The sequence below is a fragment of the Gopherus evgoodei genome, chromosome 13 (assembly GCF_007399415.2).
Source record: "Gopherus evgoodei ecotype Sinaloan lineage chromosome 13, rGopEvg1_v1.p, whole genome shotgun sequence".
Taxonomy (NCBI): Eukaryota; Metazoa; Chordata; order Testudines; family Testudinidae; genus Gopherus; species Gopherus evgoodei.
The window spans coordinates 17,518,129-17,533,655 of NC_044334.1; the positions used below are offsets into that span (position 1 = coordinate 17,518,129).

The window sequence follows — 15,527 nt, forward strand, 5'->3', positions numbered from 1 at the left end:
GAAGTTCTGCCTTCCGCCCTTTCCTAAAATGGCCGCAGCGGAAGTTTCTTTACTTTCTCGATGGGTGCGGGTGTAAACAAGATGCATTCTGGGAAATGTAGTTTTGTCGGGACAGTGGGCCAAAACTTCCAAACCTTTTTCGCTCCTTTGCTAGCGATGAAAATGCTCGTTTTTGCTGAGCACATTCACCGCTGTGAAAACAGCGCCACGTCTGTAGAAATTAAAAGTCACCCTAAAATAGAGGGGCTGGGCTAAAGGGATTTCCCCCTCCCTGCCTACCATTTCCCTCAGCCAGACGGTTTCCTGTGGGGGAGGGGAAGCAGCCGCTGTATTGATCCTTCTCCGAGCTCCCTAAAGGGGCTTCTCTGGTGTCCCTTGCTGAGCGCTCTGAGAAAGGGGCAGGAGTAACAGCCGCCAGGATGGTAAGTGCCTGAAGGGGCCTGGAGTGGGTGTCTTAGAGCTGGGGGAGAGCCGGGGAAAGCTGCAGAGTCATCCTGGCGGGATTGTTTACACAGGCAGGGAGGCGCTAGGGGAGCCGGTACGCACCAACACCGCACTGTTCTGCGACGGGGTCGGGATTTGTCCCCCTGGCTTTAGGGCAATGGGGAGGGACCCTTCAGGGTGTCTGTCTGGGACATATGTAACGTCTCCCCCCCCCCAGCCCTTCCTCTCAGAGGGAGCCAGCTGAGAGAGGAGAGATTTTTAAAGCTCTCTCTGGAGCCTCCCCTCCCCCCAGCAAAATCTTTGCTCCCAAGTAGGGTGACCAGATGTCCCGATTTTATAGAGACAGTCCCGATATATGCGGCTTTTTCTTATATAGGCTCCTATTACCCCCACGCTCTGTCCCGATTTTTCACACTTGCTGTCTGGCCACCCTACTGTCAGACAGCAGAGAATGGTTTAATAAAGCCCCCCCCCAATTTAGTGTCCCCACTAACTCTCAGATGGTTAAGTGTGGGGTATGAGTAATAGTATATGATGTAATCTTAAAGAGTTTACAATCTGAGGCTCCCCCATCCCTTATCCTGTGTGATCCTGGGCATTTCCTGGGCAGTGCTGACTCAGCGTTCTCCCCTGCCTTTGGTTTACAAGTGAGGATGCTACCCCATTGGATACCTAGGAATGATTCTCTCTCAGCGATGATGAAGACTTCAGTCTGTGTTTATCCATAGGCTATGTGCACTGTCATCTCTTTAATCATTAAAATAAAAATGCAAGGGTACAAAAATACCCTTCTGCCACCCCTGTGTTGAATATCTCTTGTCCTGTGCTGAAGAGTTAAAGAAATAACAATCACTTGTATTCCTTGTTGAATTTAAATTAATAATCTGTACTGTACACTGGCTGCAGCACTGCACAAATAAATGGTTTTTAGGATGTGTATGCTTATTTCATATTGAAGTCCATGTCTGTTCTACAGTTTGTAGAATCAATCAAAATTGATTGTAGTGGTAAATTACAGGTGAATTTTCACTTTATTTTCTGTGTTTCATTGATACATATATATGTCTAAACCATATTTATATTAGGAAAAATAAGCACACAACATTGATTACAATGATTGCATTGGAGAACAACCTCCTGCAGGTGTCTTAGTAAAGTGGATCGATGTTTGCTAACACACTGTCATTTTTCCTCCCCCAGTTTTCTTTTAATATGTTTGATCATCCAATCCCCCGGGTTTTCCAGAACCGCTTCTCAACCCAGTATCGTTGCTTCTCAGTGTCCATGCTTGCAGGACCTAATGACAGGTCAGATGTGGAGAAAGGCGGGAAGAGTATGTGCATGTTTTATTTTGAATAATACACTGTTGAATGCTATATGTGAATGTTCAGTAGTATTGTTTATGGCAGGTGGCTGCAGAAACAGTATAAGGCTACAAACATAAAGCATGGAAACTTATTGATGGCTTTGTGACTTGAGTAAAAGGGGCACTCTCAGATTAAATAAATATTCTTCTCACTTTAATATCATCTAATTGATGTTGGAGTTCCTGATTTACCTACAAGTAAATTAGAAGGCCCATTATTTTTAAAAACAAATGTCTTTACCTGTCACTAATAAAATAAGCCATTTAAGCAAATAAGATTTAAAAATCTGCTGTCTTCGCCATATATGCTTTTTCTTCCTCTTTAGGCTTCACTCAGCTTGAATAAGGAAAATAGATTTGTCCGCTCCACTTTCAGGCTCCCATATGTTAGTCCAATGCTGTGTTTGAGTTGTTAGCACTTTTATTTGGTTATAGTTAAACAACCAAATGACTTTTGGGAAATACTTTTGTTAGAAAGTTTTACAAAACCTAATACACTAACTTCTCGCATTTGCCTCACTCAGAATCTACATTTTGAATTAAAAGTACCAGATATTGTTTGTCTACATTGATTGATTCCTATAGATTTTGTAGCTCAGAACCAGGGTAAAATGCTGTCCACCAAGAAGGAATGATAAAATTGTACACTGCATTTGCTTTCCGTAGCCATGATGTTCCTAATCTTACTGTAACTTTCTGATTAATTTCTGCAGTAATTATGCCACCATCTGCCTTGGATCAACTCAGTAAGTAATGTTTATTCTACTGTAAGAACACTAGAAATATTGTGCTGTATATTTGTGTAGGCAAACATCAAAAAGTGCTTTATGTATCCGTTAAGATGTGGTTTAAATCAAGATACACCAGGAAAATCCATATTGAGGATAAAAATTGTATGTTGTTTGTTCTTTTAACATATTTTGTTTGTCAAAGGATTTAATTTTCCCTTATCTACGCACAGCTCAGGTGCTAGGCTGACAATGTGAGCTTTCTAGCAGCTGCTTGACACTTACATTAATGTAAGTATCAACATTTACATTAATGAAATGATCAGCCTTTATTTTTTTTGATGGTTGCAAATAATTTGGTGTGTTTGCCAGGATATTGGCTCAGTCTCCTGCTAATGTTCAGTCTCTGCAACTTTATAAATGTGCCATGAGTTTTATAACAAATTGTATCTTTTTCCCCTTCTGCCAGGTCGACTTAACATTACGTACCCTATGTTATTTAAGCTGACTAATAAAAATTCAGATCGAATGACGCATTGTGGTGTGCTAGAATTTGTGGCTGATGAAGGCATTTGTTACCTTCCACACTGGGTAAGTGGCCTTACACCAAACTGACAGAATTTAAAGTCTAGGATTAGTGTGGTGTTGGTTAATATTAAAGTAGAATATTTGCTGAAATTGCATTTCAGTTGCACAGTCAGCACGTTTTAGTGTTTCAGTCACAGCTAAAGCTCTCCTCTAAGTTAATCAAAGTAAGTTGCTGCATGTACTATGTTGTTACTGAGACATAATAAAGGACTAAGTTTTTCCTGTAATTATACCCAGTGCAAACCCACAGAATTCAGGGCAGAATATGGCCCAATATATTTCCCTGTTCTCAAGGGAAGTTCCATCTAAAAGTTACCTGTTTCTGTTGCATAGATACTGGTACAGTGTTCTGTCTTTGTCACCAATATTTCTTTGCAGATGATGCAGAACTTGCTTCTGGAGGAAGGAGGCCTGGTGCAAGTAGAGAGTGTTAACCTTCAAGTGGCTACTTACTCTAAATTCCAACCACAAAGTCCAGATTTCCTTGACATCACCAATCCCAAAGCTGTGTATCCTTTCACTTCATCCCAGAGGAAGCAACAGAAGGGGCTTTTGACACTAGCTTACCCTAAACAGGGGAGGAAAGGGTGGGGCAGCTTTTCAAGGACTGCTCATATACTTCCAATACTGGCTTATTGTTACAAGTATCACCTCTGAAAACTGAGAGGTAAGAGAATGGAATCTGGTAGGAGCAAGAGCAAGTGAGGAGAGATGTGAATTCCCTGCAGGAAGTCTAGCATTCTTCTAAATAAAGGCCTAATGAAATGGGGCCAAATCCTGTAGTCCTTGCTCAGGCAAATAGTCTTTGCACCAAAGAATAAAAGTCTAAAGTAGGGAATAAAGGATTTTTCCTTAAAATGACTTAATGAGAGCTGCTAGGTACTTGGCACATCTAAAAAATCAGGCCACTGCTTCAGGAGCCTAACTGTAGACAATTTTATTTTATTTTATTTTATTTTTTTTACTATCTAGAGAACTTTATAAGGGATGTTCAATGCTTAATGCTTGTTAAACTGTCTGTGGTACTTATATTTTAAGTGACATGTAAGATAGACCTGGAACCAGAAAATATGAACTTGTTGATGTATAACTTGAATATTACACTGAAAACAACCATACAGTTCTTCTTAACATAATTCAAAGATTAGAAAATGCTTTGAGAAACTTTGCTTGTCTAACCACTGGGGATGTTATTGCCATCAACTACAATGAGAAGGTTCAGTATCTAATGTAAATAACACTATGTAACTAAACCTGTGTGCAGTCCCAGGAAACATAAATTCCAACTCTGCATCTGTTTCACATGGAACCCTAAAAAGACTTTTTTATAGAATCACATAATTTACAGATACTCTCATTTGAGTGTCAGTAGTAGCTGAACACGGGACACACCATGTGTTCAGCTTAAACCACCACCCTGGTCCACCCATATTTCTGCACATATGCATAAATGGACACGGTGGGAGCTAAATGTCAGGAGCAAATAGACCCAGACAGAAAAGATGTAAGAGTTCTGAAAACAGCCACAGAGGGACTTCGGCCATCTCAGGGAGGCAGGTTCATAGGTGAGACCTTACCCAGGGCCTTGTGTACCCCATGGCAAGAGGGACCCAGATTTTCAGGAGCTACAAATGCAAAATTCTGTAGTAGCTTCACTTACATTTTTTTTTAAAAGGCCTTTAGTGAATTCTGAGAATGAATAATGCAATCAGTTCAGTAGCCTTGGTGCTGGTCTTAATATTAAATTCTGAGCTCTGACCCCTTTGATTACTGAACAACTTTGCCCAGAAGCAAAATTTGAAAATGTAAAAGTACTTATTTGCCAGGTTTCGGCTCAGCTTGGGTAATTTATGGGTAAATCATAAACCATTTCAGGCAAAGGATTATTAGGAGCAAAAGGGATTCTTAGCAACAGTAAAACTATAAAGGACCATTTTATCATAAATTAGTACAAGACCGTACATATATCCTACCTCACCCCAACTTGGAGCTGTTTTTTTGGAAACTGGAAGTCAGGAGATTCAGAACCTGATAACTGGGCTCTGACCAAATAAATCCCTCCAGCTCTATTGAGGGGCAATGAAAATCTCTAATGTGGAAGAAGTCTTCCATTTTGAAATATAGTCATGATGGTGGCACCCAGAGGCCCTGATCTGATTGAAGCCTTGTTGTGCTACATGCTGTACAAATCACAGAGGCAGACACAGCCTCTGATCTGAAGAGCTTACTCTTCATTGAAACTAAAGCTCTCTGGTGGGAGAATTTTGCCCAAGTTTCTTTAATCATTAATTTGCATACTAAGAGGAATGGCTTTATATTATACATGTTCCTGTTTCAGATCTATGAGCTTCGGGTAATGGAGACCAAGCCTGATAAAGCTGTGTCCATCATAGAGTGTGATATGAATGTAAGTTGAAGTCTTTGTAGCAGGATCTTTATTTTCACTTAAATTATTCTTTTGAGAAGGGGCATCTGATCATGACATTTCTGTAATGCAGCATTATCTATGCTGTGGGAAAGGTGAACATTCAATAATACAGATCCTGTAACCATAAGTGAGTTGCAAGATGAAGGCCACAGGTCATATACTAGGGTTGCCAACTCTGACTGAAGCTATTCTGGGAGATTTCCCCCCCCCCCAACAAGAGGGAATGTCATGTTCTTAAAATATACTATTAAAATCTCCTGGATTGCTTTCAAAAGTTACCAGGAATCTGGCGATTCCAGACCAATCCTGGAGGGTTGGCAACCCTATCATACGCCTGGAGGTGTCTGAAGTGCCTAGAATTCCTGTAGAGCCTTACTTGCAAATTGTTCTCTTGGGCACTTTGTTTTATGTACTTATGAAAGATGCTGGCCCATTTGACAGCCTGGAGACTGTAAAGTTAGAACAGCTGCAATGTGATGTTCCATGCTGCCCTGCCAGCATGTTACAACCATGTGCTGGAGAAGCACCCTTTAGAGATGAGTCTCCGACATTCCAATTGTAACATTTTTGCTAATTGAGCTTTTTTTAAAAGATCCCGTTCCCTCTAGTTCAAACTAGAATGGTAGACTTTGTAGAGATTTTAGGGATGGCATATGATGATAATTTAAAAAAAATGTTGATCTGTTTTAAAAACAAACAAACAAACAAACTGTTCTTGCTATAAAAACAGGTGGATTTTGATGCACCTTTGGGATACAAAGAACCAGAAAGACACACACAACATGAGGAGAGCACAGTAAGTTAAGTTCCTCCTTCTTCTCTACAGTGTATTCTCTCTAGTTGCCTTCTCGTCTTACTGTGGCTGTTACGGAGCAAAGATCACTAATGGAAGCTTCTTTCTGAAAAGGTCTTGAGATCAGAAGGTTCAGCCATAAATTGTATTTCCAAGATGCTCTTGCCTATATTCCTCTCTTAGCCCACCCTATGGAGATTGTTCATGTAGAACAACCTATTTCCAGGACAAAAACTTTGTCAAAAAAATTCATGTTCAGCGAACTTTATAAAATACCTGTAAAAGTTTCATTCTGTAGGAAATCCATGAAACCATTCATGTTCATTTTGCATAACACAGAATGAATGTAATGAAACAGCTTGTTTCTCCTCTGCTTCCTAGGATGTTGAAGCAGACCACAGTGGCTATGTGAGTGACCTAGGATTTCGTGTAAGTATCTTCTTTTGGTCTGGTAGGGTTGAACACTCGAAGCTTGTGGGCAAATCTATCAGCTGGGAAGGTGAAAATACGTTCCCCACAACTGCACAAATCCAGTTCCTTTGCTCAGGGCTTCTCTTTTACTTAGAAACAAAGGCCCAGTGTCACCACCTCACAGAGGTTTGTCTTAGCCCTCATCTCAGGGCTTCCCAGCCTTTCCCAGATGAGGCTTCCCCCAGCCAGCTCCTGCTTGCTGCAGGTGTTTCCTTCTCAGAACTTCCAGGTGTGACAGGCCCCTTTCCTGGGCTTAGGTCCTCCTTTCCTGAGGCTAGGCTGCCTCTATTTGTAGCAGATGCTGCTTAAAATATGTAATCACATGACAGCCTGGCCTTGGAACACTGAGATATGCACATGCACCATAGAACCAACACTGGAGCCCTGTGATTTTCACAAATAGGAAATAACGCAAAATTAAACGAAAAACATACAAAATGAAAAACTCATCCTGGAGCTGCTGTGCCTGTGGCTTCTATCCCACAGGACAGGGTCCGACTCCCTGCACCAGGCATTGTGACCTCTTGCATCAGGTTGCAGCACCATTCAGATTTGGCCTAGCCACCCTTCTGTCATGATTTGAGTGAGTGCTGATGTGACCTGGTGCATGGGGTTGCAGCACTGTTCACATTTGGCCCGTTCACTCTTCTGTCATCATGTCGTCCCCAGAGTGGGCAGCTGGGCCCAGCTCTGCGGACAGGAGCCACTGCTGCAGGGTGAGTGCAGGGTGGGCTCGCTCTGCAACCCCCCTTCCCACTGTCTGCAACCCCCTGCCCCACCTCAGGACCTCCCAACCCCTCTGGGGGCAAACGTGCAATCTCCCCATCCAGCGTGAATTAAACGAAATAATACAAAACTATTAAAAAAAATACTTAAAAATTTATTTAAAAAATAAATAAATCACAGGGTACTAATCACATTGTTGCACGTCCCAAACAAAATCTGTAAGATTCTGTGTAATACGTTCTCACTGCAAGGCATTTTCTCAGGAGTTTCTGATGTTAAAAACAGCAGTAATTTGTGTTCTGAATCCATAGTAAATATTACCACTCAAGACTCTGATGGCTTGTGAGTAATGGAAGTAACACTTAAGTATCTAACAGTACCTGAGGGAAGTAAATTGTTTGATAAAATGTTATTGGGAGCACAAACTAGGCGTCCCCTCTGGAGACTTGCTTAGCATTGGCACTACTGTTCAAGAGGCTTGCATATCAATAACTAAAATTTAGAGTAAAAGTTTCTTCCATTGTAAATGTCATAAAATGATGGACTGACCTGTGGAACAATCATGCTTTTATAGTATTCATGTGTTTAGCCGTTCTGAGATTCAGCCACAAACATCTTTAAACCAGTCTGACATTCCATCCAGTAGTGTGCAGGGATCTGTGCACATTGTAGAGCTAGCTCAGTTGGTAGAGCATCAGACCCCCATATATACTTTTACAGAGGTACTTGTACAAATTGCATGCGATTAATAATGTGGGAAAATTTCCAGTGTTCTAAGCTAGGCCAAAAATCACAGCCCTATGAAAAATCACTGCCCTTGGTCTTCAGTCTCTGTCCCAGTCCAGTTGTCTAGACTCTGTACTGTAGTCACTGTCCTTTCAGTCAAGGAAGGGCAGTTTAGGTTGGACATCAGGAAAAACTTCCTGACTATCCAGGGTGATTAAGCACTAGAATAAATTGCCTAGGGAGATTGTGGAACCTCCATCATTGGAGATTTTTAAGAGCAGGTTAGACAAACACCTGTCGGGAATGGTCTAGATAATACTTAGCCCTGACTTAAGTGCAGGGGGTTGAACTAGAAGATCTCTTCCAGTCCTACGATTCTATAAGCAGTCAATGCTTTTTGATTGGCTGGAGAGGTGATGGTGGGTGCTCTCTACTGTGCCTGAGGAGCCAAGTGATGGGAACTGAAATACCATTCTAATCTCTTGCATGACTCTAGTCCACTAGATCAGCACCAATCTTTGATCAGGTCTTTTTAAAAAACAAAAACACATGCAGTGCTCTTCAACAATAATGCAGAACATGTGTAGAAATGACTTTCTGCTTTGTACCTGTAGGCATTCTCTGGCTCTGGGAACAGGCTAGATGGCAAGAAGAAAGGTGTTGAGCCTAGTCCCTCGCCAATTAAACCAGGAGACATTCGAAGGTTAGCCCATTTCCTTTAGGATTTTACAGGTGGAAGGTCAATGTTTGAGCAGAATGAATCATTCTTGATGTATTTGTCCGCTGCTATAATATCCATGAGATCCTGATTTCTCCAAATGTATTTGATTGCCAAATATGTAATATATGTTGCTTTGAGAGTGGTCAGATAAATCACATGGACTCAGATCTGTAAAGGTATTTAGATGTTGCTGCTCTCAGCATTGCAATGAATGCCTAACTGATTAGGAGCCTATATTTCATTTTCAAAAGGCATTTAGGCACTTGAGTATAAATCCCATCAACTATCAGTATAAATACTTTTACAAAACTTGGCCATGGTGTTGTTTTATTTCCTGACAGGATAACTGCACAAGCGTTTCTAAACAGGGCAGATTGATTTAATTCAAAGCAATGTAAATCACCAATTTTAATCAGGATTTAAATAAGCAATCAGGAAACCTTGCTTTAAATCCTCAATTTTAATTGTGTTTTGCATCTGTACTTTTAGTTATTTTCCTAAAGAAAAGTTGATTCTCATAGAATGATAACCATTAAAACATGTTGATTTGCAATTAAATATAGACTTTACTCTAAATTTGGTTCTTCTTGCTAACCAGGAGGCTATAGCTTAATTTACATTTATTCAAATGCTTCATCTTTACGAGTTTTTTTTTTGTTTAGTTTTTGTTAGTATTTTAGAAAACTGTGAAAGATGCATTTCTTATTTACTAGATGATTTTTTCCCCTTGTCATTTGTATCAAGTTCTAGCTGCATGGAAATTCAAACTCAATTAAAAATGCACAACAGCAGCATTTTATTTTATTTTTTTATTAAAAAAACTACCTTAAAAGTGATGGATACATAAGAAAAAAGTTTATCAAAAGGCTTATCAAAACATATTTTACATTTAAAAGTAATACATTTATTAAACAAAGGAAGTATTGTGTGTAGGTAAGGAATTGATGTGTTTCTTTCTGGTAATATTTCCTTCAAAATTTTAGAACTAGTAGATCTTACTGTCTCACACCTAGTTTTATTCTTAGATTAGAACAGGAAAACAAGTTTTCTTGCTTTTCAACTCCCAATTGGTCTATCAACTTTGGATGAACTGATGTGATTGAATTAGTTGAATAAACTGAACTTGAGAAAATATTCGCTCTGCAACTGCAGAAGAGGCCACTGCTGTCAAAAGCTGGTTTAGCACTTAAACAAACTCTGGTTCCAGATGCTTAGCCAGTGATTTCCACCAATTCAATCATTTGATTTTCTTTAAAACTTGGCAACAAACATGCTACTTAATATTATTTTTTGTAATTAATTTAATTTATTTTAGTAGATTATAGTGAATTTAGGCCTTATTCTTTTATCAATTTAAAAAAAAATTTAAATAGATTTATTTTTAAACCGTATTTATTTTAAATAAAAAATTTCCAATTGAAATTTTAAAAAATCAATTTTCATCCACCCTGCTTCTGAATTAATACTCACTATGGTAATGGCTCTATGAAGATGTGTGCATCCAGCTTCGACTTCATTTTCCACATATGCTTGTACCAGTAAAATCTGATCCCCCTTGGAAAGTGCAGACATGATGCATGCACATGGCTGCAGACAACTTACCTAAAATGAATCGTCACAGATATTTCTTTACAACATTTGCTCAGCTCTAAGAAATGAATCAATGGTCTGAGTCTGATGTGCTAGCAAAATAATCCTAATAGATTCATAGATTCTAGGGTCAGAAGGGACCATGACAGCTCTTCAAAAGGAATGGTTAGAGTGAGACTCAAGGAAAACAAAACAAAAACCAAAAAAAAACGTAGAGAATAGTCCTTGCTATTGCTTGTCACATTTATTCCCATGACAAGACTCTAAAGGTTTATTCAGTACCTTAATAGCTCAATCTTCCTTTCCCAGAGGAATACCGAATTATGACTTCAGAATCGGTAGAATCACATTCATCAGAAATTCACGACCACTAGTCAAGAAAGTTGAAGAGGTGAGTAGACCTCTGTACCTAGCCATATTTGTAGAGAACTTAATACAGTGGAAGTAACAGTTGTTGAAGGGGTCTGCATTGCTAGTGGGCCCCAGCTCCAGCAAACCTGCTTGAATACTACGCTTGTTGACTCTGATGCTGCAGACCCATCTTAGGTCAGAACAATTAAGAAAAAATTATGCTAATAATAAGTGTTATAAATCACTGAAATCTAGTTTTAAATAATTTTTTAATTACATGAGCAAAGTTCCCTTCATGGAAGGCTTTTTAGAGAATATTGTGGTCCTTATCTCATGTGATCCCTTATCTCATGAAAAATCTTCAACAGTGGGGACTATTAACTGCTAGGCCCTTCTCTTCCACCACAGGGTTGTGAGTAACTCCTTTTCAAAGCAGTGGGAGTTATTTGTCCCCTGTGGGAAAATTGGGCCCGTTTGTAGCACAGTAACTATTGTGCAGTCACCCAGGTTTGCCATTAAAAGTCTGTATGGTAGCATTTTAGTGTGATGGATCTTAATCGCTTTTATCTCTGAAATGGTGACTAACAGTGTGGGGGGGTTACTGGCAGTAAAAATTAAGAGCTTCTTGCTGAGCATGATCAGATCCATTGTTTAGGTTCCCTGACTTTGCCATTTCACAGCCTGTGATTGTTCATGGAGAACTTACATTTTAAAACTACTCAGTGATATTGAATACTATCTACAGGACAGAAAGCTCTGATGTTCTTATTAGCTGACATAACAAGGTGTGCCTTGTATAAGCCTGGAGGAGGAAAATATAAAATGGAAGTGATGCAAAGGGATTTTGAATTAAATCTACGAAAGGTCACTGAAACACTAGCAACTTTTGGGGAAGGAAACTGTTTTCTGTGTAAACTATGGATGTGAAATGTCAATAGCCAGTGCAGTAGTGCTTTTATGATGGTATGTTGTCTGAAACAGGTCTTCTCTTTGTTCAGTAATAACAAAAGCTGAACCTAAACAAATGTCTCTTCTCCCTCCTACATTCAGGATGACTCTGGCAGCCGGTTCATTGCATTTTCAGGAGAAGGCCAGTCCTTGCGCAAGAAGGGAAGAAAACCATAAGTTATGGAACCTTTGGCCAATTGGGGAGAATAAAATAACATTGCAGCGCATTGGACTGTAGTTATTGGGTTTGAGAGGAGGGAGGCTATTGGTCATATGTAACACAGGGACCCTTTGACTTTGATTTTACTTTAAAGTCAAGTTAGCAATTTAGGAATTCTTACTTTTCAATTGAAAACTAAGCTCCAGGAGCTTGTAGTGGTTATTTTGTATGCTGGAAAGAGGGGAATTTGTTAGAGAAACCTAAGAAACAAAACCACCAAGCTGTACCTTATTCAAAGGGTCAATGTGTTTCTGCTGGCTCAATTCTGAAGACTACATTCAACTTTCATTGATATCCCCTATGAGGATGGTATCATGTTGCTCTGAGCTTGTTAATTTTCCTTGTACATTTGTTTACCACACTTTCAAACAACCTTTCCAAAGCCATGTTCTCCACAAACCAAGGCACATGTTTAGGTGGCATAAGACCTCCATGGGAGGACTTTGATCTGATCTTGTTTTCTTAGATGTTAAGTTAGAAACAAACCTAAAGAAGTTGCAAGCTCTGACAGAGAACCAAATACTTGGCTTGTCAGTTGTAATTAAATACATGGCTTCATACCCTTCTAATTGTTAAGACACAACAGGTCAGCTTAATACCCAGCAATTACAAGTGAATCAGAAGCATGGGTATGGATGGTAAGGACATGGCTTCTTGTGAGTTGTGCTGGATAACTGAGTACAAACATCCAGTTCCCTCTTCTTTTAGAACAGTGGTGTGTTTCCCACATCCGACACACAGGCTCTTTAATCTTTCTTTCCTCTTCCTGACATAATCTATTGTGTTCAGCCTCCTACAAATGGTGAAACTCTTCTTTACTCAGCTATGCCTCTTCCTCAAGCCTTCCTTAAGGTAAGGCCCGGGGGCTGTCCATTTTTGATTAGTCTCAAATAAAGCAACAGACATTTTAAAAAATGCTACATCAGAAAAATCCACCGCATCCTGCCTTTCTCTAAAGCCAAAACACTATTTCCCTACAATGTGACCTGCACCAAGAGAAGGTTGATAGATAAACATGCATTTTGAAATAAACTCTTTTTAGATAAAAACCATTCCACATCTGCTGGCCTGTGGGAGTTGGGCTACTATCTTTATCACTCCAGAGATGAGTCATAACAAGAATGGTGCGATCATCTGCCAGAACTGACAACATATAAGAGACAACAGTGACTGATTGTTCATAGCTGCCTACAACCACCTCCTTAATCACATATTAGAAATTGGATCTATCTGTTATGTCAAAAGCAAAACAACATGTATCTCCTCACAGTGACTCTCGTTTGCTGAGTAAGAGGATTGGTACCAATAGCAATGGAGCTGATTTACACCGTTCAGGTCTGAAGGGACCTGGAGTGCAGCGATAGCTGGAGTTGAGGAGTTTGCTTTGGGCTCATCTCTGTTAGCTGTGCCTGTTGCATTTATAGGACGACTTAAATCTTCTTAGTAAAGCAGTTTTACCCTTATCAAAGGAGACCACATAATCAAAGGTTTGCAAGTTGTATGTGGTTCATGAAAAACTTAATTTTAATTATAGGTTTTGCTAACAAATAATGTATAATTAAGCGTATATAATAAACATTATAACAAGTTATTTTGTTTGAGCTATAATTGCTTTGTAGTAAGTCTTTCCTTGTGGGGTGAATGTAACATCCCTTAGCGTGGATGCTGAATGTGTGCACTGTGGGGAAAACAGGTGTCAGGGGTGAGGGGAGAAGGCAGCAGGGCCCTTTCCCACTATATCAAATCTGAAGTACTTTGCTGAACAGAGCAATAGTGCAAAATGCTTTAAAAGATTTGTTTAATCTTCCCTGGTGTGAACAGAGCTCCCCTTTGGGCTATGCAGTCATGTGGCTCCTCTCAGCTCTAAGGCTATTGCCCCTCATGGATCTTCTGGCCAAAGCATTATCCCCTATTTCTTAGTCTGTAGTCCTGTCGGTGATGACATCTCCTAACTGCACTTCCTGTCTTCCGGTTTGGCAATCCTGTTTCCCAAGCTGTGGTGATATGGCTATGCAGAAATGGGAAGGATAAATGCCTTCTCAGAGCTGCAGATGGAGTTAGATGACTCCTTACATGTGTTACTTTGGAGAAGTAATTAATAAATGATCTGGAAACGGGAGTGAACAGTGAAGAGGAAAAGTTTGCAGATAATACAAAATTATATAAGACAGTCCCGTCCAACGCTGACTGCAAAGCATTGCAGGGGATGTCACAAACTGGATGATCAAATTCAGTGTTGAGAAATGCAAAGTGATGCACATTAGAAAAAATAATCCCAACTACACACATGAAATTATGTGTTGTAAATTAGCTGTTAACCACTTAAGAAAGAGATGTTGGAGTCACCATGGATAATTCTCTGAAAACTTCAGCTCAATGCATAGCAGCAGTCAAAGAGGCTAACAGAATATTAGTCACTATCAGGAAAGGGATAGAAAAATAAGAGAAAAGATCATAATGCCACTTTATAATCCTTGGTGCACCCACATCTTGAATACTGAGTCCAGTTCTGGTGGCCCCATCTGAAAAAGGATATAATGGAACTGGAAAACATTCAGAGCAGGGGGACCATGATGATGAAAAGTATCAGAGGAGTAGCTGTGTTAGTTTGGATCTGTAAAAGCCGCAAAGAGTCCTGTAGCACCTTAAAGACTAACAGACATACTGGAGCACAAAAGCTCCAATATGTCTGTTAGTCTATAAGGTGCCACAGGACTCTGCTGCTTTTACATGATGATAAAGAGCATGGAAATAGCTTCCATATGAGGAGAGACTAAAAACATTAGTGCTGTTCAGTTTAGAGAAGAGGCAACTAAAGAGAGATCTGATAGAAGTCTATAACATGCTGAAAGGTGTAGAAAAAGTGAGTAGAGAAGTATTATTCACCTTTTCCCATAATACAAAAAAACAAATGAAACAGAGGGAGAGGGGCCCTCACCTGATTAAACTGACCCATGGAACTCATTGCCATGGTTTGTTCTGATGGCCAAAAGTATAACTGGGTTCAGCTAAGAACTAGATAGTAAATGTGGACCACCAGCCCCCCCATCAGCTCCCCACGTGGCAGCCACTCAGCAGGCTATCAATTGCCAAGCAGTTCAGCTGTCCCACCCCTCACCGCCATGTGCTGCTCCTGCCCTCTGCCTTGGAGCTGTTCCTGGGAGTCTACTGCTTGCTGTGCAGAGGTGGGAAGAGGGGGGGGATAATGTCAGGGTGTCCCTCTTCCCCCTGATCCTGCACCCAGCTTACCCCATCTCCATAGAGCAGGGGGGAATACGACAGGGCTCAGGACAGAGGGAGCTTGCTGGAAGCAGCTGCTGTCTCAACTTGCTGATCTACATAAAAGGGCAACGTACTTAGAGTGGGGTCAGCGTACATAAAGGAGTAATGTGCATCGCTTTCTCACACAGGGTGTATTTCTCTGTCC

At 40.3% G+C, this 15,527-nt stretch overlaps 1 protein-coding gene across 1 annotated transcript; it reads left to right on the forward strand.

Moving 5' to 3' along the window:
* Positions 1–144: 144 nt before the first annotated feature.
* Positions 145–13,691, forward strand: UFD1 (ubiquitin recognition factor in ER associated degradation 1). Its single transcript, XM_030582703.1, has 12 exons — positions 145–422; positions 1,645–1,777; positions 2,524–2,556; positions 3,008–3,129; positions 3,505–3,635; positions 4,270–4,342; positions 5,465–5,533; positions 6,285–6,350; positions 6,729–6,776; positions 8,885–8,973; positions 10,891–10,972; positions 11,983–13,691. Exons 1-12 carry the CDS (start codon positions 420–422, stop codon positions 12,055–12,057), a joined length of 924 nt encoding a protein of 307 aa, XP_030438563.1. The 5' UTR covers positions 145–419; the 3' UTR covers positions 12,058–13,691.
* Positions 13,692–15,527: the final 1,836 nt, after the last annotated feature.